This window comes from Varanus komodoensis, unplaced genomic scaffold (genome assembly GCF_004798865.1).
Source record: "Varanus komodoensis strain SLA01 unplaced genomic scaffold, ASM479886v1 scaffold11, whole genome shotgun sequence".
NCBI classification, from domain to species: Eukaryota; Metazoa; Chordata; class Lepidosauria; order Squamata; family Varanidae; genus Varanus; species Varanus komodoensis.
The window spans coordinates 27733746-27760229 of NW_025335317.1; the positions used below are offsets into that span (position 1 = coordinate 27733746).

Sequence of the window (26484 nt, forward strand, 5' to 3'; positions counted from 1 at the left end):
GCAGCTCAGTTTCAGGGTCTTGGCAATCTTCTTATAGCCTAGGCCATCTTTATGTAGAGCAACAATTCTTTTTTTCAGATCCTCAGAGAGTTCTTTGCCATGAGGTGCCATGTTGAACTTCCAGTGACCAGTATGAGAGAGTGAGAGCGATAACACCAAATTTAACACACCTGCTCCCCATTCACACCTGAGACCTTATAACACTAACGAGTCACATGACACCAGGGAGGGAAAATGGCTAATAAAGCCCAATTTTCACTTAGGGGTGTACTCACTTTTGTTGCCAGCAGTTTAGACATTAATGGCTGTGTGTTGAATTATTTTGAGGGGACAGCAAATTTACACTGTTATGCAAGCTATATACTCACTACTTTACATTGTAGCAAAGTGTCATTTCTTCAGGGTTGTCACATGAAAAGATATAATAAAATATTTACAAAATGTGAGGGGTGTACTCACTTCTGTGATACACTGTACATTGTTGCTTGTTGTTGCTAGTCGCAAAGTGAGGAGAGTAGGGGTTTGAGACTCATTTCTTTGTGCCAAAATGCAGGAGGGGGAACCCAAAAGGTGGTTGTTCAGGGCTAGCCAAGGGTTCATGGTTCAGTAAACTGAATACTTTCCCACTCTACATAGCTCTTCACTTCTGTTTTTGGAGTGGGACTGAAGACATCTGAGAAGTGGCACAGGATGGGCTTGCGGACTCTGGAAGAAGTGAAAAGTGATATGAACCTGAGCCTAACAAGAATGCAAAGAGCAGGTAAAAATATCTATTAATGCGGAACCTAGTTTGAGTCTTGAAAATGCAGTGATTACAGTTCTGTCCTATGGCTGCTTGACAGAGTCTAGACCACCATAATATTTTTCAGAGACTCAGGCATGAGGGCAGCAAAGTGCTTGAACTTTGTGGCTTGGGTGGACCCTCTCCCACTTGCACTGGGTGCGGAAAGAAAGTGTGGTCAGCATCTCTGAGGCTGCAAAAGTGATGGCAGAGATAGGGTTGAATGGGTTTTACAGAGGGAGGGAAGGAGACGAGCAGCAGCACAATGAAAAGGGCCTCAGTCTCCTTCCCTTGTGTTCCAAGGTGTGAGCCTTAGATGGCAACTGTGTCTCTGACTGGCTTAGATTGCCTGTAATCTTCCAGGTTCAGAGAGTTATGAGCAACTAGATTGGATTGGGCCATTAGAACGGCATGCATGTTCTTCTGATGAGAACAGCAGTCTGTTGTATCTTACATATTTTCAGGCTGTTAGTAACGTTTGTTTGTTTGTTTATTTATTTATTGACAAAATATTTTTTGAAAATCAGTGTTTCCTACAGTATAAGCCCAGTTATCTTAGGTAACATGAATTCTTTTTTTAAAAATCCCAATATATTTTAAGTTGAAAATGAGATACTTATTTAAATGAATAATTATTTTAGATGTTCTTCTTAACATGAACTAAATGAGTGACATTGATAGTGTACTACATGCAGAACAAAATAACTTCACAAACATTACTTTTGCACATCAGTTTTAATTCTGAATGGGTCAAATCCATTTTCATTCATAGTTGGGACATAGAAAGCTTACAGCAAGTCATAACACAATATCTGTTACTTCAGTTTTCAAGAATGATTTTAAATGAAGGTCTATACTCCAGTTGGGCCATTTCAGTAGATTACCCTTCCTTTTGCGTATGGTATAAGAATCCTGCTGAAAGTATTTTGCTTCTTGTCTGGTTGCATTAAAAAACCTTTTTGAGAGTGTGAATTTATTCTGTATCAAAACTAATGCTGTAATTCCAAATGTGTAAGCAGTATTCTTGCTTAGACCATGTAGGAAATATGTGTAAAGTTAATTTTATAAATGTAAAAGCAAAGGCTTCCTTTGGGCCACTCTAGAGAGTGTCAGGACAAAAGATTCACTTTTACATTCACTGTTGTCCTAATCCTTTCAACATTCACTTACCTGGATGCCCAAGGTTATTTATTTATTTATTTAAAACTTTTATATGCCGTCACCACATGCCTCAGCATCTCAGATAGACTAATAGTTGAATAGGACCATTCTTTTAACAAGAGCACAGTTCAAACTCACCAAGTTCTGTGTCACTTCAGACCAATTCCTTACAAGGCTTCATATTACTTCATAATAAGAAACTCTAGGCAGCCTATGTGCATACCATCACACTTGATAAATGCCAGTATTTTGGGAAGGCCCAATTTGTTACGTATTAGCCAACTCTATCATTTGAATAAAATGTAATACAAGTTTACAATGCCCCCACCCATTTTTTCCAGGGTGCATGAGCGAGAGAATGCAAGAGCCAGAATGGATCAACTGTGCCTGCTCTAGAATAAACAAATGTGAAAAGTTGTAGCTACTACATGTGGATTGAAAATAATATTTGTTTTGGCCCCAGTTTCTGACTAAATAGAAAACAAGGGCGGACAATAAGTTAAGCAAGATTCATTTAATTCGTGTTTCAGCTAGAACCTGAACTTAGGTCTTCTGGATTTTTAAGTTTTTTATATCGTCCACTAGACAACCTCATTACACCAAAAGTATCTAATCTAATCACTTTTCAGGGTTACTGCACTATGAAGACCTTGCTGGCTACGTGTCCAAGGCAGAAGCAGATGCAGCAATCCTGATTGCTAAAGATACAGTGTGGAAATTTTTCCCCACTGCTTTAGTAACCTTGACTGGTGGTTTTAGAAGGTAAGTTTGATGATTTAAGGGGCTACTTGTAGGACATCATGTTCCATTTTATTTGTAAAGCATGTAACATTTAGTCCAGAGTAGCACAATAACTCCCCTGTCCTCCAGTGTACATTAGGTTTGTTAATGTTTTAAATCTGTTGGAATGCCAGAGTTCTTTTCACAGCTGGGAAAGTAAATAGCAGACAAGAACATGCAGGATCAAATTTTGAAATTTGAACACAGTATGATATATCAATGGATTGGCTGGACTTCATCCTAATCCAGTAGAATAATAGAATGTTGGTGGCCTTAACAGGATAAATTTGTTGATGATAACATAGACATACTGAGAAAAAAATCAGGCGGGCCCTTGACATATAGGCTTGTCTGCTGTTGAATCGGACTTTTAGTTCATGGGATGCTGCTTATTTCTCTTGTTTAATGTATTTGTTTTAATGTTATATTTTAATTAAGATTGTTTTTATTTGGGTTTTATTGTGAGTCATCTTGTATTTCAGTTTTGGGTGGAAAAGAAGTGGATATAAATAAAACAAACAGATAATACAGAAGTAAGCACTACAAAAATACATTCAAGTCACTTCTCACTTCCGTGTGTAATAAACTGTATCCAAAGGTGTCACGAGTGGAACGTCACTTGTGCAAGGATCTTTTCTGTCTCACTCTCATCCCCACTAGCTCTTAAAGAGCCTTGTGTGTTGCTGGACAATATGGTCTGCAAAGTTTCTGAGTGTGTGGGTGTGTGTGTGTGTGTGAGAGAGAGAGAGAGAGAGAGAGAATGCACATGACAGAATGTAAGGGAGATGTAAGGGGATGTAATTCATAGGCAGGGCTTGCATCAAGAGTAGGCATGGTTGGGCACTTGCTGAAGGCCCACAGCCTAGCAGGGCCTACTGAGAAGGGCTAATCCATCAGACTTTTGCATTGGTCTATCCCAAAACTTCTCAATTTCTCAACCAGGAGATCATGCAGCACTTTGTCAAAGGTCTTGCTGAAATCCAAGTAAACCACACCCACAGTGTCCCCTCCATCTAACCACCTCAAAACCTTGTCATAGAATTCCACAAGGTTTGTCTGACAGGACCTGTTTTTGTGGAAGATGTGTTCTGTGTCCACCAACCTCCCTTCTTTATCTAAGGTTGCTAGATCTTTTGCTATTATGAGGATTTCCATTGTCTTTCCTAGAATGGGCATAGGGCTAACCAGCCTGTAATTCCCCATGTCCACTATACTACCCTTTTTGAAGATTGGGATCACTGACACCACCCTCCAGTCCTCTGGAACCTCACCCATTCTCCATGAGGCCTCAAAAATGGAGGCCAGCAGATGTGAGTACCCCCGCCAACGCCCTAAGTATCCTCAGGTGTAACCCATCAGGGCCTGGCACTGTGTAATGTCCAGTGCCCTCAGGAGCTCCTCGACTTCTGGGGGTGGGGTCACTCTAATCTGTGCCCCTAAATCCCCAGCTTCATCCGATCCCCCATAAAGATCTCCCACGTCTTGCTTTGGAGAGAACACAGAGGCAAAATAGTCATTTAGCATCTGTGCCTTTTCCCCTCACATCAGTCACCAAATTCCCTTCCTCCTTATTAAGTGGTCCCACTGCCTGCCTCCCCTTCCTCTTGCTATTTACATGTTGATAAAAACCCTTTTTGTTGCTTTTGATATTCTTTGCAAGTCTCAGCTCATAATCAGCGAAGACTCCTTCTGCAATGGGCTTCCTCCTCCCAGTATGCCCCTTTATCTATTTGCTCCAGTGCCCATTTCCTATGGAGGTTCCTCTTACGCCTAATGCGTCCTACCATTTCTCATCCGCAGCAGCACTCTCTTTGCCTCCCCACCTTGCTAGTGGTAACTTCAAGGCTTGTGCCTCCAAGACCATCCTTTGGAGTGCCACCTACTCCTTCTCAAGTCCCTTTCCTCTCAGTACCCTCTCCCAGGAGAAGAAGAAGCTTTACTCTGTCACATGCTGGATGCATGTGCCCGTCAGGCAACAGACATCCCTTCCCTCAAGGTCAGGGGGCACACCAGTGCCCCTTAGCAGGGAGTCCCCGACAACAACTACCCACTGCTGTCTCTTCCTGGTGGCAGTAGATGGCCGTGCCTTGGCCCTTGCCTGTCCTGCAGCAGCCCCCTTGCTGCAATTGGCTCCAGGCTGGAGATCTTGGACAGGTCAATCCCCCAAGTCCTCATCAGCCCCAGCCTCCCCAAGTGGAGAAAACCTGTTTCCTAGCTCCTAGCCAGCACCAGGAGACAGAATAGGCTGTGCTGACCTCTTTCTCCTGTGGGTGACATGCCTCCATTTTGCTTTCATTACCTTAAGAAAATACTACTTGGAGGCTTAATAATCTCAAGGCAATTGTCCATAACAGTTCTTTTTAGTCATTACAGTAATGTGCATGTGCAGATCCTTGTTTGATAGTTGTTCTTGAATGAGGGATGTGTTTTTTGTAAGTCTGTTCTCTTATCACTACATTAAAGTTATGATTGCTTTTGTTTTTCTCTTAAGTACAATTTGAAGTGGAGAAATGTACAACACTCTACTCAGATGTGCTGGAAGATTCTTGCACATGCCACATTGTCCTGCCCTGTGCTGACAAATGCCCACTTACCTTCTTAACAGCGGTCAGTTCAAGCCAGGAGTCAAGGCTGTATGGTTCGTGTCCAGAGTTTCAGTTCAGGCAGGGATGTCTAAAAGAATGTCCAGTAAACAGGTCAGAAATCTATATACAGGTTACTTTCAACAAAGTCAGAGAATGCAGATAACAACACTTGTCTGCCACACAGAGCAGCTCTGGCACTCAGACTAACTCAGCACAACTGCCTAATTAAGTCGGCATGCTGTTTCTGGAAAACTCCCCATTTGGGCAGCCCGGACTTCTGTTGAAGCCATGCACCCCTTCTCCTTTGTACTGGGTGAATTCCCTCTACCGCTGGGTCCTGCTGTTGGGGAACCCCAGGGACTGCCCAAGAGCGAGCTGGCTGCTCCTCTAGGGCAGGGCAGCCATCTGCAGCCACAACCTTCCTCCCCTGCCTGACTGTGACTGGAGCCCACTGGGCTGGCTTTCTTCATCTGAGGAATCCTCCTCCAGGTAGGACAGGACATGCATCAACAGAAACTAACAGAGCTTTCAACATCTTGTTCAACCCATGTGTTGTGTTCGTAAATATCTCAAAATCTATCTCTTTGATTTGCAAGAATGGTGGTGCTAAGTGTTTTCCAGACTGGGTGGTGTGGCACAGACCTGTGATCTGTGCTTGTGGTGATTTAGGGTTTGCATTTATCCATATTTTATCATGCTTTCATCTGAGGGAGATGATTTTGGGAAGAGTTTGGCTGGTTATAGCTCATCAAGGAAAACTACTTGAGGACCAGTGGCAAATTATGGTGTCTTGGCAAAGAAGCCAACGGAACATTTTGAAGTCCCTGCAGTCAAACCAAACAATGGCCAGTTATGTGCTGGCAGAGTGAACACAGAGTGAGGAAAAAGAAATTGAGTATTTATTTATTTATTGAGAAAATGGGAAAGAAGCAGAGGACAGTTGACGAGGAGCAAGGAAGCTCTGGCTTTTTGAAGGGAATCATGCAGAGTGGAGAAGTCACCTTAGGAGGGAATAGTGTGCAAGGAGGAAAGATAGGAAAATGTAAAAATCATGTTCACCTGAATTCTCAGAAGGTGGAAGAAACAGCCACTATGCAGGAATGGCTAGCTAATTGTTCTAAAAACAAATCACTGAGTCAGCCTGCTCAGACTTGTGTACGCCTACCTTGACTGCCCCAATAGAGAACCTTACAAGAGAGAAACATTCACCCCTGGCCTTGCATAGTTCTCACAGATGCAGCCTGTTCACTCGAGCTTTCCCCACTCAGAATCCAGAAGAGGTTTCCCACCATTGTTTGCTGTAAATAAGGATGTGACATTTGGGAAATTGTCAGTTGATCTTTCTTACTTTAAGTACTTGCACTTCTGAAGCTAATTCCTATAGTCTGATGAATTAAGTTTAGTGTTATAAATATTTTGAGGTGGAATAATACTAGTTTGTGTTCTAAAAGAAATGTTCATTTATATTTCATGGGGGAGTGGAAAATGGAGGTTTGATGTGGTCTTACCTACTGGCCGCATAACACAGGTGAATTATACTGATCCAGAATTCTGCAAGTTTTTCAACTGAGCTCAGTGTGACTTACTTCCTAATAAATGTGTTTGGGATTTTATTGGCAGACTTACATTCTAAATTCTTACTTGGGATTAAACCCCACTAGAGGCAGTGGGTCTCGCTTCTGAGTAAGCTCATTTAAGATCAGCCTATGTGAAATTTGTGTTCTTGTGTATTTCTTCTGGAAAGAAAAATTCAATTGAATTTCAAATATTCCTATGCTATTCATTGGTTTGTGACTTTTAGCTTTTGCATGTCTGGTGCACCAGGTTGGGAGATGATAAAAATGCCTTTTAGCAATCACACTTGTATCTGGTGATTTTGAAAAACAAATTGCAGTGCAGAAAGTCTTGTGCAAATATAGAGCAGCTGTGATAAGGCTAAGTATATCTACTTGTTTTCCACCCACACTGTCAGTGGGAATGCATTTTATTGTTTACTTAGTCAATCTGATGACTAAACACCACTTGAAGCAGATCAGAAAATATTTTGCCATAAAGGTGCTAATTATTAGCACATGATATTATGATTTATTAGTGTGGAATAATGCTTATTATGTAGTGTTGAAATATTATAGGTATCAGCTTAGACCAAAACAGATGCAATGTATTTTGTAGACTCCATTTGCAAGGAGCATTTGGCTACCTTTTACTTTTTAGAGACTGCGAGTAACTCAGGATTCTGAAACTAGTATTGCATTGAATATTCTCTGATTCCATATTTGGCTGAAGATTAGAGCTTTTAGTAGGACAGAAATGTTACTTATGCTGTACTTATGCTTTCCCCTCAACCCTGTTCTGTACCATGGTTTCCCCTGGCTGCTGTTGCTTTTCTACTACTTCCCTGCTCACAGTTTCTGTTTCCTCCAGGTTCTGGGATAAGTCACAGTGGTGGTCACCCAGTTAACAGGAATCAGATCTGTTTATGTACATCTGCAATTGAAAGTGAGGGTAATTCATTTAGGACAAGTGATGGCAATATGTAATGCACACATGAACATTTTTGCATGTGATTTATCTGAAGTCCCCTGTGTTCCTGATCCCTACAGATCTGGTCTAGCCTGTGTAAGTCACTTTGGAGGCCCACTGCACCTAGAATGTCCCCAATACTCCCCCAAATAACCATCTGCTACTATCTCCTCATTTGCAGAAAGAAGCAGGAGTCTCATTTTATATTGAAGCTATGTCAATTAATCTGGCATACCCACTCCCAACATTTGCTGTTTGGGGGTTCATTTTTGTACACCAGATTCAAAACTCCCTCTGGCAATGCAAATGTCTCCTATGAAAGGCTGCTTTTTTGTCAGTTTTTTTTTTTTTTTGTCCAACAGGTTACATTCAGCACAACAATGATTCCAGCTAGTACTTCTGACTGATGCTTTCCTGCATCAACATACAATAAGCATAACATTGCCCCCCCCCCCCATGGATTTCCTCTTCCTGGCATTCAAAACAGACCAACATGACCTGCAGTTAACCTCATTTTGTGTCCCAATATGTTTATATTGTGTGGACTAACAAAAGCACCCCAATGACCTACTATTAGGAAGATTTGAGGGATATCTTGTGCCAAAGGTATGTTTGTTTTATAGGCAGAAAACTGTTAAATACAGGTAGTTGACATTTAGGGACATTGCTTAATACCAAGCATTTGAAAATGTCCTAGAATGACACAATTGCAGGTCTGCGCCTGAGCTGTGGAAATCGCCCTAGGTTGCTGTGCATGGGATGAGCGAAAGCCAGTTAATATATTAAACAATATATTAATCTATGGAACATATTACCAAACAGAACAAGTATTTATGGGTCTAATAACCCAAATGAACGTACTTGCTTTCAATGACTCCTTCTTGTTGCTATCCACTAACCAGCTGTTCCACCTGACAGGAACTCCATCTCTCCTTTCACTATTCCCCCTGCTGCTCAATTGGTACCAGTCACTTGTTGATCCACTTATTGTTCTGTACATGTCTCCTTTTAAACAAACACATGAAACAAATTTCAAAAACAAGAAACAGTGGGCAATTATATTAAACATCAATAGTAATGCCAACTGTTTTCAGCAACTTTTACCTTAAAGCCTAGCTGCACTGTTTAGACCTGGTTGCAAAACTACTGTTTGCTTGCCTCACTTTGCAGACTCTTGCAGAGCAAGAGAGGAAGTCCACAGATTCTGGAGGGACAGATTATGAAAGTGTTCGTTCCATTTTTTTCTGCATCAGTACCAGATCATATACTTACCTACTCTTGTTTCAACAAGAAGTAGGGTTGGTTCTGCTCTCAGGAGTGCTGCAGTTGTTCCCAGAGAAAGTTCAAGGATTTTTTGAAAATAAAATATCCTGGAGTACTTCCTGTGCGGCTTTCCCCCCCTCACCTCAGGTCTCAGGCCCATAGCACATTTTGGCAACTGCTTTCTGCACAAATATTTTTTAGAATGAGTTATACTAGTTGTCCCTTTTTTGAAAGAGGAAGCCAAAATCTTCTGAATCTTCTTCACAATCTTGATACTCTTAATTGTACAGCTTCAAATGGGTTTTCCCATTTTCATTAAAGTTGTACCCACAGATATTTGACGTTACAATACTCAGTAGACCATCCATTATTCGTTTATGTTCCTTAGTTTTCTTCCAAAAACCACCCTCTTATTTATTTATTTGACTTGTATGCCATCCCATTCGCTGTAAGGATACGAAAATGTTCTGTATTTGCAAAAGAAGCTAAAATATGCTAACAGTTCTTGCAGGCTAATTTGAGAAATGGACAGCATTACTAAACTATCTGCATACATTAAAAGTGGAAATTTGTGTGTGGAGTGCTAGATGAAGGCAGGTGAAGCCATCTCTTGTACTTAATTATTGATGAAGTAATTAAAAAAGAAAGGGGCAAAATACATTTCTGACTACATGGCAAATATTAATGCCCTTTATCAGATGGTCATGTAGACTCGCCTTTATCTTATAATATTATTTTGATGGAACTGTTGAATTAAAAAAGTAACTTCTATCAATATTCATATTAGAAAGTATTTCCCATAACTGACAGATTTCCTGAATCAAAACCAGAGATCAAACCTATTAATGCTGCATTGAATTTTCTTTTGAAAAGAAAATTAGATTTTTGTTAGTGCATTCTAATTCATGTTAAAGTGCAGATGTAGTTGTTGCTGCTGCTGTTGTGATCATTATTTCTATAATGCTCAATAGCTGAAGTTGTCTGGGTGGTACATCGACCTATGCAGTGAGTCCAGTGACTGAGTACAGGATTCAGTGAGTATTATAATAGGAGTTTACTTGGTGGAGTGGCCACAATTTCTTGTCTAGTAATATACTTCACTGTTATTCTTCAATTTTCTTTGCCATGGGCAAGCTGATAAATCATTGCTCAATAGCATCCTAAAATTTTCTACAAGGACTTGCTGTAGATTAACTTGATTCTTAAAAGTTAGACATATGGTTGTTGGCAATTATCTCAGCTGTATAATTGCCCATCTACATGGTCTCCTGTGAGGTCTCCAAAAATATTGATGGTGACATCCAAACAAAGATCATGGAGCAGTAACAGGAAAAGGATGAAAGCAAAGCAACACAGTATGAAAAAGGGAGACCTTTTGTGTAGCTGCTCATGTGAACGCATTCATGTACACACGGGTTAAGAAAAGGCTCTCAGAGTCTCATAAGAGCCAGTGGAGTTATTACCTTTCTGTAATTTTTCTTTAAGGTCACACATCATCATTTTTCCTACATGATAGCTATCCACTTGACAACTCTGGGCTTCTAAATTATATGTGCATATTTTTAGAAAGCCTGCCATTGCATAAAACCAAAATGTTAATGGCATTGCCAAGTCGAATTAAATTTTAATGACCTCAGTTTAATTTTTCTTTTAGCCTGTTCCCATCCTTTAAATAGCATTTAATGTGATTCAGTCAACTTTACTACCAGAAGCTGACCTCAATAGCCTTTTCAATTAGCCTTTCTAGGTGTGGTAAATCTGATACATTTTAAATAAATAAATATAGTTTTTTCTTATTGGTTAAATGCCAATATCCATGGCTCATTTAATCCATTTATTAAGATACAATGTCAGAAGAAGAATAACTCTTCTTGTGTAATATGAATATTCCTGCTTAAGTGAATGAACTCTGGCTTGAAAAACAATATTTTCTACTGAGTGTGTAAAAGAAACAGCCTGTTAAATAATATTAAAGGAAATGACTTGCTAAATTAAAACCACTTGACATATGTGAATAGGAAATAATAAACTAACCATGCACAATACTGTGATTAGTTTATTTTATATACCCTGCATATGGCATAATCTCAAAACAAGGTTAGATCTTCCCCTGTGGTCTCTAAATCCATATATCCTATGTTCATGTAATACAATTTAATTGAATATTTTCATGGCCAATTTAAGCACTTTTAAGACTTATAGGCTTAGAAATAACAAAATGATGATGATTCTTTGAGAAAGAAACTGTATCCCTTTGGTGTGTTCAGCACCATCTTTCATGTATCCACAATAATGTCATTTCAGCTTTATTTTAATTCCCTTATGACAGGCTCTTAAAACCATCTCTACAACTTGGAGACTCCTACTGAGATAAAACCTTTGCTGTCCTTCGAACTGGGGATACTGAGTGAAGTAAAAGCTTGCATATGAAGCAGAAGCAGCAGCAACACACACATTCTGAGCAGGCACCATGCTCCCCCGCCCCCTGGAAGGCTGCTGAAAAAGAATAGCGTGCTATGTAAAGGCATGCTTGCTGGTCACTTTTGCTTAAGCGTGCTATTGTCATAGGGGAGTCCTGCTTGAGCAGGCCAGAGACCTGTCTGCTGCAGCATTCTGTTCACACACTAGCCAAGTAGATGTCTTTGGGAAAGCTCCAGATAAGACATGAGTGCAGGGCACCGCCCCACTTGTGTTCCTCAGCAACTGGCATATAGAGCTCTACTTCCTCTGATACTGGAGGCAAGATGTACGAGGGGCGTTCAATGTATTCTCGGTATCGGGTTGATTTGCTATTGATGAGGGTAATTTAATTATTTCATTAGCTAATGACACTATCTGAAGGTATACATGCAAAATTTCAGACAAGCGTGATCATTAGTTCCCTAGTACTCCTCAGTGAAAGACGACCATAATGATCAAGGGGACAATGTTGAAGAAAATCGAGCACTGTGCTTTGATTAAGTTCCTTACAAAACAAGGAAAAAGTCAAAAGATCATTCACGAAGAGATGGTGGCCATTTACCAGGACTCTGCTGTGCGAGACTGTGGTTTCAAAGAAATAAACCACCAACCCTATAGCCTGGACCTGGCCCCCAGTGATTACTCCCTATTCCCAAATTTTAAAAAAGATCTTCATGGAAAGCAATTTTCCGACGATGAAATGCTCAAGGCGGCAATTAACGCACATTTTTTAGACAAGGAGGAAGGCTATTTTTTTTACAGTGAATTGAAAAGGAAGGGTATTTTTTTTACAGGGAATTGAAAAGTTAATTTCTAGATGTAATAAGTGTATTGAAGTTATGGGGGATTACACTGAAAAATAAAAATTATTTCAATTTATTATTCCTTTTTCTTCATGGTGATACCAAGGGTACATTGAACGCCCCTCGTAGTCACCAGGAGTGGAAATTGTTGGTAGCTTCATTTCCCATGAGCGAATTTGTCTCAAATATACTCACAGTAGGTACCTTTACCATTGGTTCATTTGTTGGCCCTCTCTTGGTTCACTTCTGCTGTTTTCTTCTCTTTGCATGCATTATGCTGATCATTAGAAGATAACAGCACAATCAGTATCTGTTATCATTAAAAGACACACAAGCCATTCGTGCTACTGCCCAGTGACTTAGGATGGCTGGTAGAAGTTTCTTTAATGCGAAATAGCTGGAAGCTGAGAGCGAGAATGCTGAGAGCCCTGGAGGTATCTTGGGATACAGGTAACTTCTTATGCATTTGATATGGGGCAGTAGAACTACATCCTGGTAGTGTTCTGTTGCTTACTTCCCAGCTATGTTCTTGTGTATTTGTAAATAAACAAAACTAAGCAAGTCTCTAGTGATCACATATTCAAAACAAAGCAAAACCCATTTGTTAGTGTTGCCCATGGAACTTCTCACCACTTGGGGATAGTGATATGATAAAAATATTACAAATATACTTGGCTTGATTGAAGACTACATTCAGCACTTACATTGTCTAATCATATTTGGAGTAGAATACGAATCCTGCCATAGAACTAAATGTAGGACTAAATGGCTTCCCAGTACTGGGGTTTCAAGTTCTTTGTGACTATTTTGCTTCTGTGTTCTTCTCAAAGCAGGACAGGAGAGATCTTCATGGGGGTCAGATGAGGCCACAGATTTAGGGGCACAGATTAGAGTGATCCCCCAGAAGTTGAGCTGCTCAGGGCAATGGATGTTACACAGTGCCAGGCCCTGACTTGTTAGACCCGAGGGTACTTAGGGAGTTGGTGGGGGTACTCTCACTTCCACTGGCCTCTTTTTTTGAGGTCTCGTGGGGAACTGGTGGGGATCCAGAGGACTGCAGGGTGGTGTCAATGGCCCCAATCCTCAAAAAGGGTAGTAGAGGGGACATGAGGAATTATAGGCTGGTTAATTTTATGTCCATTCTAGGAAAGACAAGGGAAATGCTCATAATAGCAAGAGATCTAGTAACCTTAGATAGGGAAGGGAGGTTGGCGGCCACATAACACAGCTTCTGCAAAAACAGGTCCTGCCAGACAAACCTTGTGGAATTCTATGACAAGGTAGCCAGATGGAGGGGACACAGTGAATGCGGTTTACCTGGATTTCCGCAAGGCCTTTGACAAAGTGCTGCATGATCTCCTGGTTGAGAAATTGAGAAGTTTTGGGATAGACCAATGCACTGTCTGATGGATTAGGGTGTGGTTGACAGACAGAAAGCAGAGAGTAATTATTAGTGGAGAATCATTAGGATGGCATCCAGTGACAAACGGGGTCCCCCAGGGCTCTGTCCTGGAACTGATCCTGTTCAATCTTTTCATGAATGACCTGGAAGAGGGGCTGACCAGTTTGCTGATCATATTTGCAGATGATACTAAAATGAGGCTGGTGGCTACAACTGAGGAACAGGTACTCTTGATCCAGAAGGATCTGGACAGACTATGGAAGTGAGCCAGGGACAACAGGATGGCGTTCAATGTGGATAAGTGCAAGGTCTTGCACTTGGGGCATAGGGATTGGTGTCATTAGTACAGGTTAGGGGACAAGTGGTTGGAGAGCAGCACTTGTGAAAGGGACCTCGGGGTACTGGTTGACTGCAGGCTAAACATGAGTCAGCAGTGTGATGCAGTGGTCAAGAGGGCGAACGCCACCCTTGGCTGCATAGCCAGAAGTGTGGCTTCTAGATCGAGAGAGGTATTACTGCCACTCTGTACAACTCTGTTGCACCCACAACTGGAGTATTGTGTTCAGTTCTGGACCCCTCATTACAAGAGGGATATAGCAAGATTGGAATTGGTGCAGTGAAGGGCCAAAAGGATGGTGGCTGGTTTGCAGTGTAAGTCATATGAAGTAAGACTGGGGGAAATGGGTCTCTTCAACCTTGAGAAGAGGAGACTCAGAGGGGACCTTTTAGCAACATACAGGTATGTGAGGGGACGTCATGCAGAGGTGGATTATGACCTTTTTTCTCCTGTTGTAGAGTGCAGGACGTGTTCCAATGGAGCAAAGCTCAGGGAACCAAGATTCAAGGTGGATGTCAGGAAGTACTTCCTGATGGTTAGGACTGCTAGGGCATAGAATGGGCTTCTACAGGAGGTGCTTGAATCCCCATCGGTGAGGGTGTTCAAGGATCGGCTGCACATGGCAGGCATGTCTTGAGCAGAGCCGGCTGGAGCTGGAGGAGGCCTCTTCTGACTCACTCTGTTTCTATATTTATTATAATAAAAATGTAGGAGTGTGGAGATGATATGAAGCAACAGGCAGTCCATTTATTTGGATTTTAATTTGCCAGAACTGGATAGCCCAACATTTGCTGCAATGCACAGCATGCATTTGTTCAACAGCTTCAGCTGCATTCTGTTTTCCCCATATTACATAATATTCTGGCTCTTGGTCACACCATTTGTCTCCAAGGCTTGGTAGTGCTCATGTTGCAGTGAGGGCATGGGACTGGCAGCAATGGCACTTCTTCCTGCATGACTGGAGTAGTATGAGAGTCCTAGCACTATACTGGAGCAGTCCCCAGTGTAACTTTTCATATGACGATAGCGGCGATATGAGCTGGACACGCAGCTAGGGCTTCTCATATTCCCTCAGCAGTGTGGCAAGCAGCAGTGCTCCTACAATTAATGCACCACTGAGGTATTTAAGAACTAGGCCTCATTGGCAATGCTCCCTCCCACCATTTTCCCACTCTGTTCACAAGCCTCGGATGTTTAGGGTGGTGAACATGGGTGAAGACTGTACCACACCCAACTGATGTCCGTGATTACGCTCCCAGTGACCAGGAATCTATTTTTTTCTTTATCTCAGTAAGCCAAAATAAGTGCTTGTGGCATTACCTTTGCTCCAGTTTGGCTCCAAATATCATTTACAATCTCTTCAGTTACATGATGACACTGTGGAACTAAATTAGAAGGAAAACAGGGTTCCTTGCCATGATTCTGATTTGGTTTCACAGCAATGCCCTGCAGTTACATGATGATTTGTATACATGATTAAATCTAAATCCACATTGAAAGGAGTGATCTTTTACTTCATTCTCTTGTGGAAGAGAGCGGGGGCGGGCAGTACCCAGCAGTGAGCACAGCTGCTATCACAATCAGCACAGTGAGCAAGCAATGGTGCAAAGAGAGTAAGTGAGAAGGCAATTTCTAGCAGTGTAACCATCTTAATCTACTGCAAGAAGAGCAACAAGGAGCCCAGCGGCACTTAAAGACCAGCAGAGGTGGTTTCATTAAATCTCTTCTTTCCGTGGAAAGGGAAGTAGCGTGTCCAGCAGTACACAGAAAACCTATCAAGCATTCACCTTCTATTTAAGATATACATCCTCTTGGATGTTGTTACATTCATCTGCTCCTGCTGAAGCTCGCTTGCCCTTAGGCACTGAAAGAAAGTATAATGTACAACACTGGTAATTTAGAGGTTCTGCAACTACAGTACATGCCAATTGCACCAAAACTGAATTATTGAAATGATTTTAGGCACTAGAATGCACATTTCAAATAGATGAGCTCAGCTTTTGATTCGTATGTGTTCTGATAATGTATGACCAGGCACTGTCAAGGCAGATGTTGTATGACTATCATGCATGCACTGAAACATAGCTTTTGTTAAAGAGAAATCGCACAAGTAAAGCTTCCTGAAAGAAAGTACATTTGGAATGAAATACATTTAAAACATCTGTAGGAGGAATGCCAAATTCCTTACAAGTAAACCTAAGGCGAGATCAATAATAAAATTAACATGTATACCAATGTGGTGTAGTGGTAAAGAGTGGGTAGTCCCCAGTCAGCAATGGAGCCAACAGGGTGATGTTGGGCCAGTTGCATACTCTCAGCCCAGCCTACCTCACAAGGTTGTTGTTGTGGGGTAAGATTGAGAGCAACTGGAGGAGAATGATGTAAGCAACTTTGAGTTTCTTAGAAGAAAAAGGCAAAATATGAATCTAATAAATAAATAAATAAAAATAAATGATAATTTGTAGCAGAATCATTTTCAAGTGGTTTTCTAGTAATTTTGGTTAGTCTAGACTTTTGTTAAAACTCTTTATGCTTATAGCCTCATTTGAGTCTGAAATGGCTGAAAGCTGTCCAAAATGAATGTAAACTTCATAGCCTTTTAATTTTGCAACACATACAGGCTAAAAACAGAAGATAAAGGCTGCAGTCCTATGCCCAGACCTATACCTGGGAATAAGATGGTCCTTACTTCTGAGTTGACAAATTGTGCTATATATTTTTTTAAAGGAATAGCCCCAACAGTGGCACAGCTAGGTAATTTTAGACTGTGCACTTAATGTTCCTACGGAGTAGTCCTCCTTTAAATGGCATTCTTTTTGCCTTGAGACATAGGACCTTTCCACCATGATACCAAAAGTCCTTTTCACAGATACATTATAATATCAAGATTTGTTTTTAAAGCATGCATGGCATCTCTATTTGTAGACAGATGTTCACTAGACATAGCCACTAGATATATTTTGGACATACACATTTTACCAGCAGTACTGATTCTCTCTGTCCCTGGAATAAACAGGGTCTCTGATTATTATGGTGTTTTATAGCTCCTATCAACTACCTGTTGCTCTTGGATACACAACTATGGGACTGTTATTCCTGAAAGAACATCTCATCAGGAAGGAATAAATATCTTGCTTGGTTTCTCACAAGGCCTAGTTTAATTGCACAAGCACACCCTCTTGAGCAATTCTGTGCAGAATGTTGCTTGTTCTGCTCCAACATTGCTAATTCATCTGGCCAATAAGGTCACAGATACAGGGAAATAAGTTTCTATGGATGTCTTCAAGCATCATCAACAATGCAAGTCTCAGTTTTTCCCCTGGGGTTGCAGCTTGGGTACCCACCCTGGCTCAAGTCCTTGCCATAAACATTTTGACTTATTATTCTTGTTTATTATTTTTAGTTCATACAGTGACAGTGGCATATCAGGGCCTCAGCAAAAATCTGTCCAGAAGACAAAGCAGTCTTGGCTGACAAGGCAATGGCATGACAAAAGGAAAGCAAAATGAAGGCTTTCAAGGCACCATAAAGGAGAGGACTTATCATTGAGATGCACTAAGTGGCGTGCCTAAACTCTGCACATTTGTCTGACAGTCATAAGCTGCAAAAGGGCACGTATGGTGATATGGCAGAATTTACAGATAGACGAATGTAAAGAATGCTTGTGTAACAGCTGTGGCAGACTGCTAAGGCTTTGAGGGCTTATCTGTAGTTCGGGCTTAAACTGGTTAAACAGTCCTTCCCTCTTCCTCTCCAGGAACTCTGGGATCCATGGTGATCCCCCCTCCCCTTTTTAGTAGTACCACCCACATGGAATTTTATATTGAAATGAGTTAAAAATAGAGAGAACACAAAACAACTGAAATAATATGGAATCACAAAAGGAATAAACTCACTGATTATCATTCTTAGTTTTTCATCGATGTGCTTATGGAACAGCTATAGTAAAATAGCCTAAGGATTAACTTACAATTTAATGGAATAATAGCTATATAAGTTAGAGAGCATGTGGGTGTCTGTTTTTAATTAATCATAATATAGCTACCTGTACTTTATTTATAAACTGTGGAACATATTTAAAAATATCTCTAAGTGTTTCACAAGAAATGTTATAGCATAGATTAAAGTACATAAACATTGCTAAACAATGATATAAAATCTTAATAAGGACATTAAAATCAATTAAACAATACTGTATGTATAGACAAACTGGGCTGCACACTCAACGAAGGCCTGGGTAAAAGAAGGGGGGAGTGTTAATTGGTGCTTAGAACATGACCCAGTTGGTGCTTCCCATATGCAATGGGGGGAAGCATTCCACAAACTAGGTGCCACTATAGAGAAGGCCGACTTTTGGTTTCTGTGAGGTGGCAGTCTGGAGTTCGTGACTTCAGGAAGACCTCTGATGATCTCAGTGATTCCATGGGTCTGTGTTGCGGCAGGCAGTGTGCCTGGACACTTACTTCCAAGCTGTTCAGGGCTGCATATGCTAACAGCAGGACCTGTAGCTAATAGGCAGTCATCCCTTTTGCCTTAACTCTGGTGCAATATGCCCACAGGAGATTCATTCACTATCCTGGCTGCTGCAGCTTCCAGACCAAACATGAGGGTAGCCCTGCATGAAATATACATATTCTGGCAGGTATATTTTAGCCCATTTTTAGGGTTTGCTTCATGGCCAGCTTAGGGTTAGGGTTAGAAAAACGATGCTTCCCACCATGGAGCAAAGGGCTGCAGGCTGATGCCACAGACCGTATCTTCCTTTAGATGGGATGGGCAAAATAGGTCTAACTCCGACAGCTTATTTGACAGTTTGGTCAGTTCCAACCCATGCAAACTTGGATGTATTTGCTAGAAGTAAACAAAACTATGATGCTGCAATATATATATTTTTAAATAGGACCCCTTTCTTGCTCTGTAACTTTGTGCATGATCACATTCTCTGAAATTGTACCAGTCCACTGCTGTTTAGTTAATTACTTTGGAAACTTCTAATGACAAGCTCTGCACAGCAATGCAGCTATGTACAATTGCTTAAGGAGGTATTTATGCAGGATGCCATAGCCATTAGGTTCAATATTATGAAGAAGCATTGCCTTAGGAGGTAGCAGTGGTCCAGTGTGAAGAAATTAGCAACTCTTATCTGAAATGTTTGCGCTGTGTAACATTCCCACCAAGTGAACCAGCATTTCCAACAATTCTGCAGTTCTCTGGTCTCTTACAGGATCTCTAGCAGAATTCTATGCACATTGAAGCCCTATTCAGCCATTATGGCTGAATAGGGTATACCAACTTGTGAAAGAGTGAAAGAACTGTGCACACATGCCCCACCCACAACACCCCTGACCACCCAGTGTTCAGTCAGTAGGTCTGCAGGGATTTTTGGTGTCCTTTGAAAGCTTTAATACAAGTATTATCTTCCACAGGGCTGGGAACCTATTTTAATCATCAGTAAGCATTTTAGCAGTTCAAATAAAGACGGGTAGGAGGTCTCTGAAGATGGGTAGGAGGTCTCTCCCCCCCCCCCCCATACCTCTTTTGTGGGTTAGGGCACACAATTCAGACATGATGTCTCAAGTCAGGGCTCTTTGGAGTGAGGCATGTCAAGCTTGCCTAGAATTGATTTTAGTGTAAAACTGGGGAAAAGATGAAGCTGTTAGGTACAGTTTTAATGTAATGTCTTTTCCCACCCTTAATCAGGACTGGAGTCAAAAGTAGCCATGACTGAGCACCTGCAAAGGCCCCTCAGCTCTCAGCAGGGGCTTACCAATAAGAACCACCTGGAATTGCTCTTCTTCTTCAGGTTACAATCTGCTGGTTAACCTGCATCTCACAGAGGCCCAGGCCAGAGTGATAGTGAGAAGGAGGAGCAGTGGTGGCCACTTCTTTTGTTCACTGTCTTTCAGTTAAGTGAGTGGCAGCCATGATAGGAAAGAGGATGGCGAGCAATAGCAGCTGGTGACAATGGCAGTGAGAAAGGAGCCTCAGCTGTGAGGCTGGGTGCTGAGGTAAGGTTCTCAGAGTTATTCTTAATGGACTCAAATGAGTTTAGATGTCTAAGAGTCCTTAGCTGCAGAACAGTTTCTAATTTTACATAATTGTATGCAATTTAGTCATAGAAGAATATGTACAACAAAATGTACCAAGCCAAGATGTGCATTTTTGCTGTATCTAAAGCATGAAACAATGATGGGGGCAGTATTTGCACATTTTTGGGAAAACAAATGAGCACAACTCAGAATTTTGCAAATATAAATGGATACATTTGTGCAAAATGTGGTTTTATCAGTGAGCATACAGTGGAATGAAAGACATTTGATAATCCAGAAAACATAGAATTGATCTTAAAATGTCTATACATCCTTAGATTGAGTGTGTGCTGCCCAAGGCCCTGCAAAACTGGGCACTGCCCTTCTTAGGAAATTCAGCCAAGACTAACCCAATAAAACTATGAAAAGAGAGAACATAGTGGAACAGTTAAATAGTAATTTCTAAAGGGTTAAATGATTTACATTCATAAGTAAGGTGAACTAGATCTTTGGGTTCCAAACCTGGTTATTGTTGTTCAAGGTCGTTAAATGACTATGGCAGGGTTTGCAAGACATGGCAAACAAACACTTATTGTTATCAACAATGCTTGTCATGTTGTCTGACCCAGTCATGGTGATTTACCACTGTGACTTAATATCGTTAAAAACCATGATAAGACAGTCTGTTCTAGTGTTCCTCTCTACCATGACTGCTTGCTGTGTCCTCCAATTCAGACAACACAACCCATCATGGGCAAATCTTCAGAACAAGAGAACCAAGTCACTATCCAGAGAGTGCAGCCGCCAGCTGCCCAGCTCTCCACAGTGCTGCCCAGCTACGCCCAACCCACAACTTGAGAGGAAGCCCCAGAAGTGGGGGAATTGCCTGAGTGGATTGCTTTTTCTTGTTTCTGAAAATGGTTCAGGCAGCATCTCCTGCTCGAGAGAGCTCCAAAACTGGTTCATGATCATGGCTGCCAGAGAACGTAGCCCAATTTTCCCTTTGGAGTTTCTGGAATATGGCTAGGAGATATGAGAGGGAAGGAAAAGACCAGATGAAGCAAAGCAACCACAGTGGACCTTGTCATCTGACACTTAATGGCAACCCATCAAGGCGATTTACCATCATGGGCTGCAGTTCTGTGTGAACCCACCCTCTGTTTCTGTTCCTGGTCCCGTCTGTCTTCTGTTCTTGAGGATCTAGTAATAATAAGGGCTGCACAAACTGCCTTGATTCTCAGGTCTGTCCTAAGCATGTGGAATGGAGACACCTCAATGGATATTTCCTCATTCCTCACCAATAGATTTATTTATTTATTTATTTTTCGGGTTATATCCTGCCTTTTTCCTGCAAAGGGCACAAGGCAGCTTACATCTCCTCCATCTTATCCCCACTGCAACAACCCTGTGAGGTAGGTTGGGCTGAGAGTCTGTGACTGGCCCAAAGTCACCCAGTTGGCTCCATGGCTGAGCGGAGACTAGATCCCAGGTCGTCTGAGTCCTAGTCCCATGTTCTTAACCATTACACCACACTGGCTCTCAAAATCCTTTTAAATTCAAAATCCTATTAGCAGTAGTAGCCCAGGATTTTAGTAGCAAACTCAAAATCCTTAACATTGTTTATATTCACTGGGACTGATTAAGAGAGCTAATTGTCAAGAAAGGGCAACTTAATATCTCAGCTCTCTGATCAAAAACTCCATCAAGCTGGTATTTCTTGTACTTTTTTGTTCCATCTATTCATTTACACTTTACAGACCCACTCATATTTAAATAGCATTGTTTATTCCTTCCCCTAAGCAATGCGAGTAAAAGCTTGACATGTTCTTGCTATTCTTGAGCTGTTTTGGTTTGTGTATAAATACCTCTCTTCTTCTTTGTCAATATTTTATTTCTGCTATGTTGTGGAGTGTTGCAAAGAAAATATCTTGTGTGAGGAATTCACATTCCCCATCAAGCCATCAGTATGTACAAGGGGCGTTCAATGTATTCTTGGTATCAGCATGAAGAAAAAGGAATAATAAATTGAAATAATTTTTATTTTTCAATGTAATCCCCCATAACTTCACTACACTTATTACATCTAGAAATTAACTTTTCAATTCCCTGTAAAAAATAATCCTTCCTCCTTGTCTAAAAAATGTGTGTTAATTGCCGCCTTGAGCATTTCATCGTCGGAAAATCACTTTCCACGAAGACCTTTTTTAAAATTTGGGAATATGGAGTAGTCACTGGGGGCCAGGTCCAGGCTATAGGGTTGGTGGTTTATTTCTTTGAAACCACAGTCTCGCACAGCAGCCTTCGAAACACGCACCATGTGAACAGGTGCATTGTTATGAAGAAGCAACACACCTGCGGTCAGTTTTCCCCGCCTTTTTTCTTTAATTGCTTCTCTTAAATTACACAGAGTGGTTGCGTAAGATGCTGCGTTTATGGTTTCACCTTTTTTCGTGTACTGGATCAATAAAATTCCCTTTGAGTCCCAAAACACTGTGGCCATGATTTTTCCGGCCGATGGAGTGACTTTGAATTTCTTCGGAGGGTCAGCACCCTTTTTATGCCACTGCATGGACTCCTGCTTACTTTCAGGGTCACAGTGATAAACCCAAGTTTCATCTCCAGTAACAATCCAGTCAAAAATACTCGATGGATCTTCACCACAGAGCTCTAAAAACTCCCTACAGCACTCGACTCGCACTTGTTTCTGAGGCGCCATGAGCATTTGCGGCACCCATCCTGCACAGACCTTTGAAAGGTTAAGATGGTCATGAAAAATAGTAAATATGGTACCAACGGATAGTTTTGCCATCTCTGTTAACATTTTGATTTTTATTTAACAATACAAATTTCTCAATTTTTTTCACATTTTCTTTTGTAGTGGCAGTAACCGGCCCACCTGAGCGAGGGTTGTCTTCAGTGCTTTCTCTGCCCCTTTAAAATTCACTTGACCACTTTTGAACAGTAGATAATGACGGTGCAGAGTCCTGGTAAACGGCCACCATCTCTTCGTGAATGGTCTTTTGACTTTTTCCTTGTTTTGTAAGGAACTTAATCAAAGCACAGTGCTCGATTTTCTTCAACATTGTCCCCTCGGTCATTATGGTCGTCTTTCACTGAGGAGTACTAGGGAACTAATGATCACGCTTGTCTGAAATTTTGCATGTATACCCTCAGATAGTGTCATTAGCTAATGAAATAATTACCCACATCAATAGCAAATCAACCCGATACCGAGAATACATTGAACGCCCCTCGTACATCTTGCCTCCAGTATCAGAGGAAGTAGAGCTCTATATGCCAGTTGCTGAGGAACACAGGTGGGGCGGTGCCCTGCACTCATGTCTTATCTGGAGCTTTCCCAAAGACATCTACTTGGCTAGTGTGTGAACAGAATGCTGCAGCAGACAGGTCTCTGGCCTGCTCAAGCAGGACTCCCCTATGACAATAGCACGCTTAAGCAAAAGTGACCAGCAAGCATGCCTTTACATAGCACGCTATTCTTTTTCAGCAGCCTTCCAGGGGGCGGGGGAGCATGGTGCCTGGAAACTCTAGGTTTACTTGTCCTAAGGGGAAGGTTGGATCTTTTCAGCCTGGAGAAGAGGAGACTCGGGGGATCTGTTGGCGACATACAGGTATGTGGGGGGCGGGTGTCACATGGAGGTGGGTAGAGACCTGTTCTCCCCTGCAGAGGAGGGCAGAACGTGTTCCAATGGAATGAAGCTCCAGGAACCAAGGTTCAATTTGGATGCCAGGAAGTACTTCCTGAAAGTTAGGACTCCAAGGGTATGGATTGGGCTTCCATGGGAGGTGGTTGTAGGTGATGGTGTTCAAGGATAGGATAGGCATGCACATGGTGGGCATGTTGTGAGCGGAGCCAGCTGGAGCCGGAGGTCAGACTAGATGTCCTGGGAGTCCCCTTTTGACTTGCTCTGTTTCTATGTTGCTGGTTTTCCTGGCATGTTAGATTCAGACAAGGGCACCCTGCGATTAGGCAGAATGATGTAGTCTCCTAAGATGGGGTGCTGAGGGCTGGGGAGCTGCTTTGAAGGGTTGTTCTAAGTCCCCAGAGCAAATATCTGGGGAGCATGAAGTGTTGTAGGAAGGAGGAGAAAGTGACAAAAATGTCTCCCACAGTCCACCTCTGGGATCTTCCAGCTTGCAGAGTTTTGCTCTGCTGTTCTGGATCCAGTCAACTATATATAGGTGGTCAGTCAAAAGATCACTACAGTAATACCATGCAGAAGGCACACGAGGCACATACTGGTCTGAAGGCAAGTGAAGCAGCCATCTGCTGAAGCTAAGCTGGTCTTGGTCTGGTCAGTGTATAGAGGGGAGACCATGTAGTAACTGCTTGTAGACGACTTCCACAATGGATGAAAGATGGGATAGAAATGAAATAATAATATAGAAAAAACAGCTATGGCTAATGGAATTGTAAGCCAGAAATCCTGGGGACACTTAAAATGGCCCATCCAGATTTAGAAAGAAATTGGAAGTGTCAATAGTTACCTGTAGCAGAAATAAAGGATTGTGTGTCATTTCTCCCAAAGAAGGGAGAGAAGAAAGGAAGTACAGAGTGACCAGCCCTATTAAAAGGGATGAACTATCCAAAATAAGAAGAATGGCTCTTGGATTTAGCCAAGCAAAGATAATTAAAAATAACAGTGAAGCCGCTTCAATAAAGAAATGTGAGTGGAAAACAGAAACGATGAATCTGAAGAAAGAAAATCAGATATTGAGAAAGGTCCAGGCATCCAAGAAGCTTTGAGGAAAACTGCATATAATGAGAGAGAGTCATAACAACTTTTTCAAAGCTTCAATTAAGTTTAGGGTTGTTTTCAGATGTTAAAAACCAATTTGTAATCAAGCAAAGAGAAATCCAACTATCACTATGTAAGTAAAGTCGGGCACTCAAAGGGAGCCACCCTGTGTGGCTGCCAGCCACCTTTCAAACATGGAAGTCTATGGGCATGCAGTGGAAGGCAGAGGGAGCCAGGAATGCCTCTGCAGTTCCCTTGCCTCCTCAGTTCCAGGCACCTGAATGTGTCACTCTTCCTCATGAGGAGAAAAGGCTGAGGCACCATGAAAGTGCCTTGTTTCCCCTCTCCCTGCCATCCAGTGTCGCCTTTCATGTTTGGAGCTACAGCACACGTGGGAAGACGTGCACTAGACTAGCTGTGAGGGCCGAGGGAGCCCTTCCAAAGAGGGAGCCCCTGCTGCAACCTTGGAGGGCTTCTCTGAGGTCACAGCAGAGACTTTGCCTTTTCTTATGACTGCCCAGGAACATCTACTGGCTGTAGGATTGAGCCCTCAAAAAGCCTTTTAGTGTATTTTGTTGGGTCCAGATACTTGTCTTTAATGATGGTTCATCTCTGAAGTATAAAGAATGCCTTTTCAGAATACATCCAGAACTTTGATCTACTAGCAGAATTTGGATATGAAAGATCAAATTGTGTGTGTGCGTGTGTGTGTGCGCGCACACACACACACATTAACATTGAGGGAAACTACCCAAAGTTTAAACAACAAAGCTTTCCAAAATGAGTCCCTTTTATGTCTCATTGATTTTAGCAGATGTGTTAACAGCTGTGCACTCATTGCTGCTGTTCCTGAGCCAATTCATGGAGAAAAGGAATGAAGTTCCCATTTTATATTAAAGGACTATCCAAGAAGTGTGATTTTCTTCATGTGGGTGAATTTAAGTAATCTGTTTTCACATCAGAGCATTTTCATGGAAAAGCTGTCATGTTTACATAACTTTTACTGCAACTGAGTCGTAAGCCAATCTTGTGGGCAGATCTACTTTAGCTGAACAATAGAGTGGGATTCAAATTTTGTGTGTTTTACTCATTTTATTAGCTTTCAATGGATGTGCTGTGGGATCTGTAAACCTAGAGTTCTGGCATTCATTCAGAATTGCAAGGTAGCCTGACATGAATCTACACATAACTTGTTCCCATGAATTGGAAAGCCCTCCAATGCCAGCGGCTGGTGGGAGATTCAGGACAGATAAAGCAAGTACTCCTTCATACTGTCTAACTATGGAATACACTTGCATAAGATTTAGTGATGGCCACCAATTGGGAGAACTGTAAAAAGGATTTAAAAGGCTAAGGCTTTAAAAAAGATAAGGCTGTCCTGATGGCTACATGCTGCCTCCACCATTGACGGCAGTTTACTTCTGTACCCCAGTTGCTGGGGAAGTCGGGCTGATAGCACTGTTGCACTCATGTCTCATTTGTGGCTTTCCTGTGGGCAGATGGGTGGCTGCTGTGTGAACAGTATCCTGGACTAGATGGACCCTTGGTCTGATCCAGCAGGGCTCCACTTATGTTCTTATGATACCCCTAGAAGTATTGG

The 26484-nt window shown here is 41.8% G+C and overlaps 1 protein-coding gene across 1 annotated transcript in view; it reads left to right on the forward strand.

Moving 5' to 3' along the window:
- DNTT (DNA nucleotidylexotransferase) overlaps positions 1 to 26484 on the forward strand; it is a 136617-nt gene that overhangs the window by 48889 nt on the left and 61244 nt on the right. Inside the window, exons 8-9 of the mRNA XM_044420036.1 lie at positions 637 to 760; positions 2572 to 2704. Of these exons, the coding sequence (XP_044275971.1) occupies positions 637 to 760; positions 2572 to 2704 (257 nt within the window). The remainder of the gene's footprint in view (positions 1 to 636; positions 761 to 2571; positions 2705 to 26484) is intronic.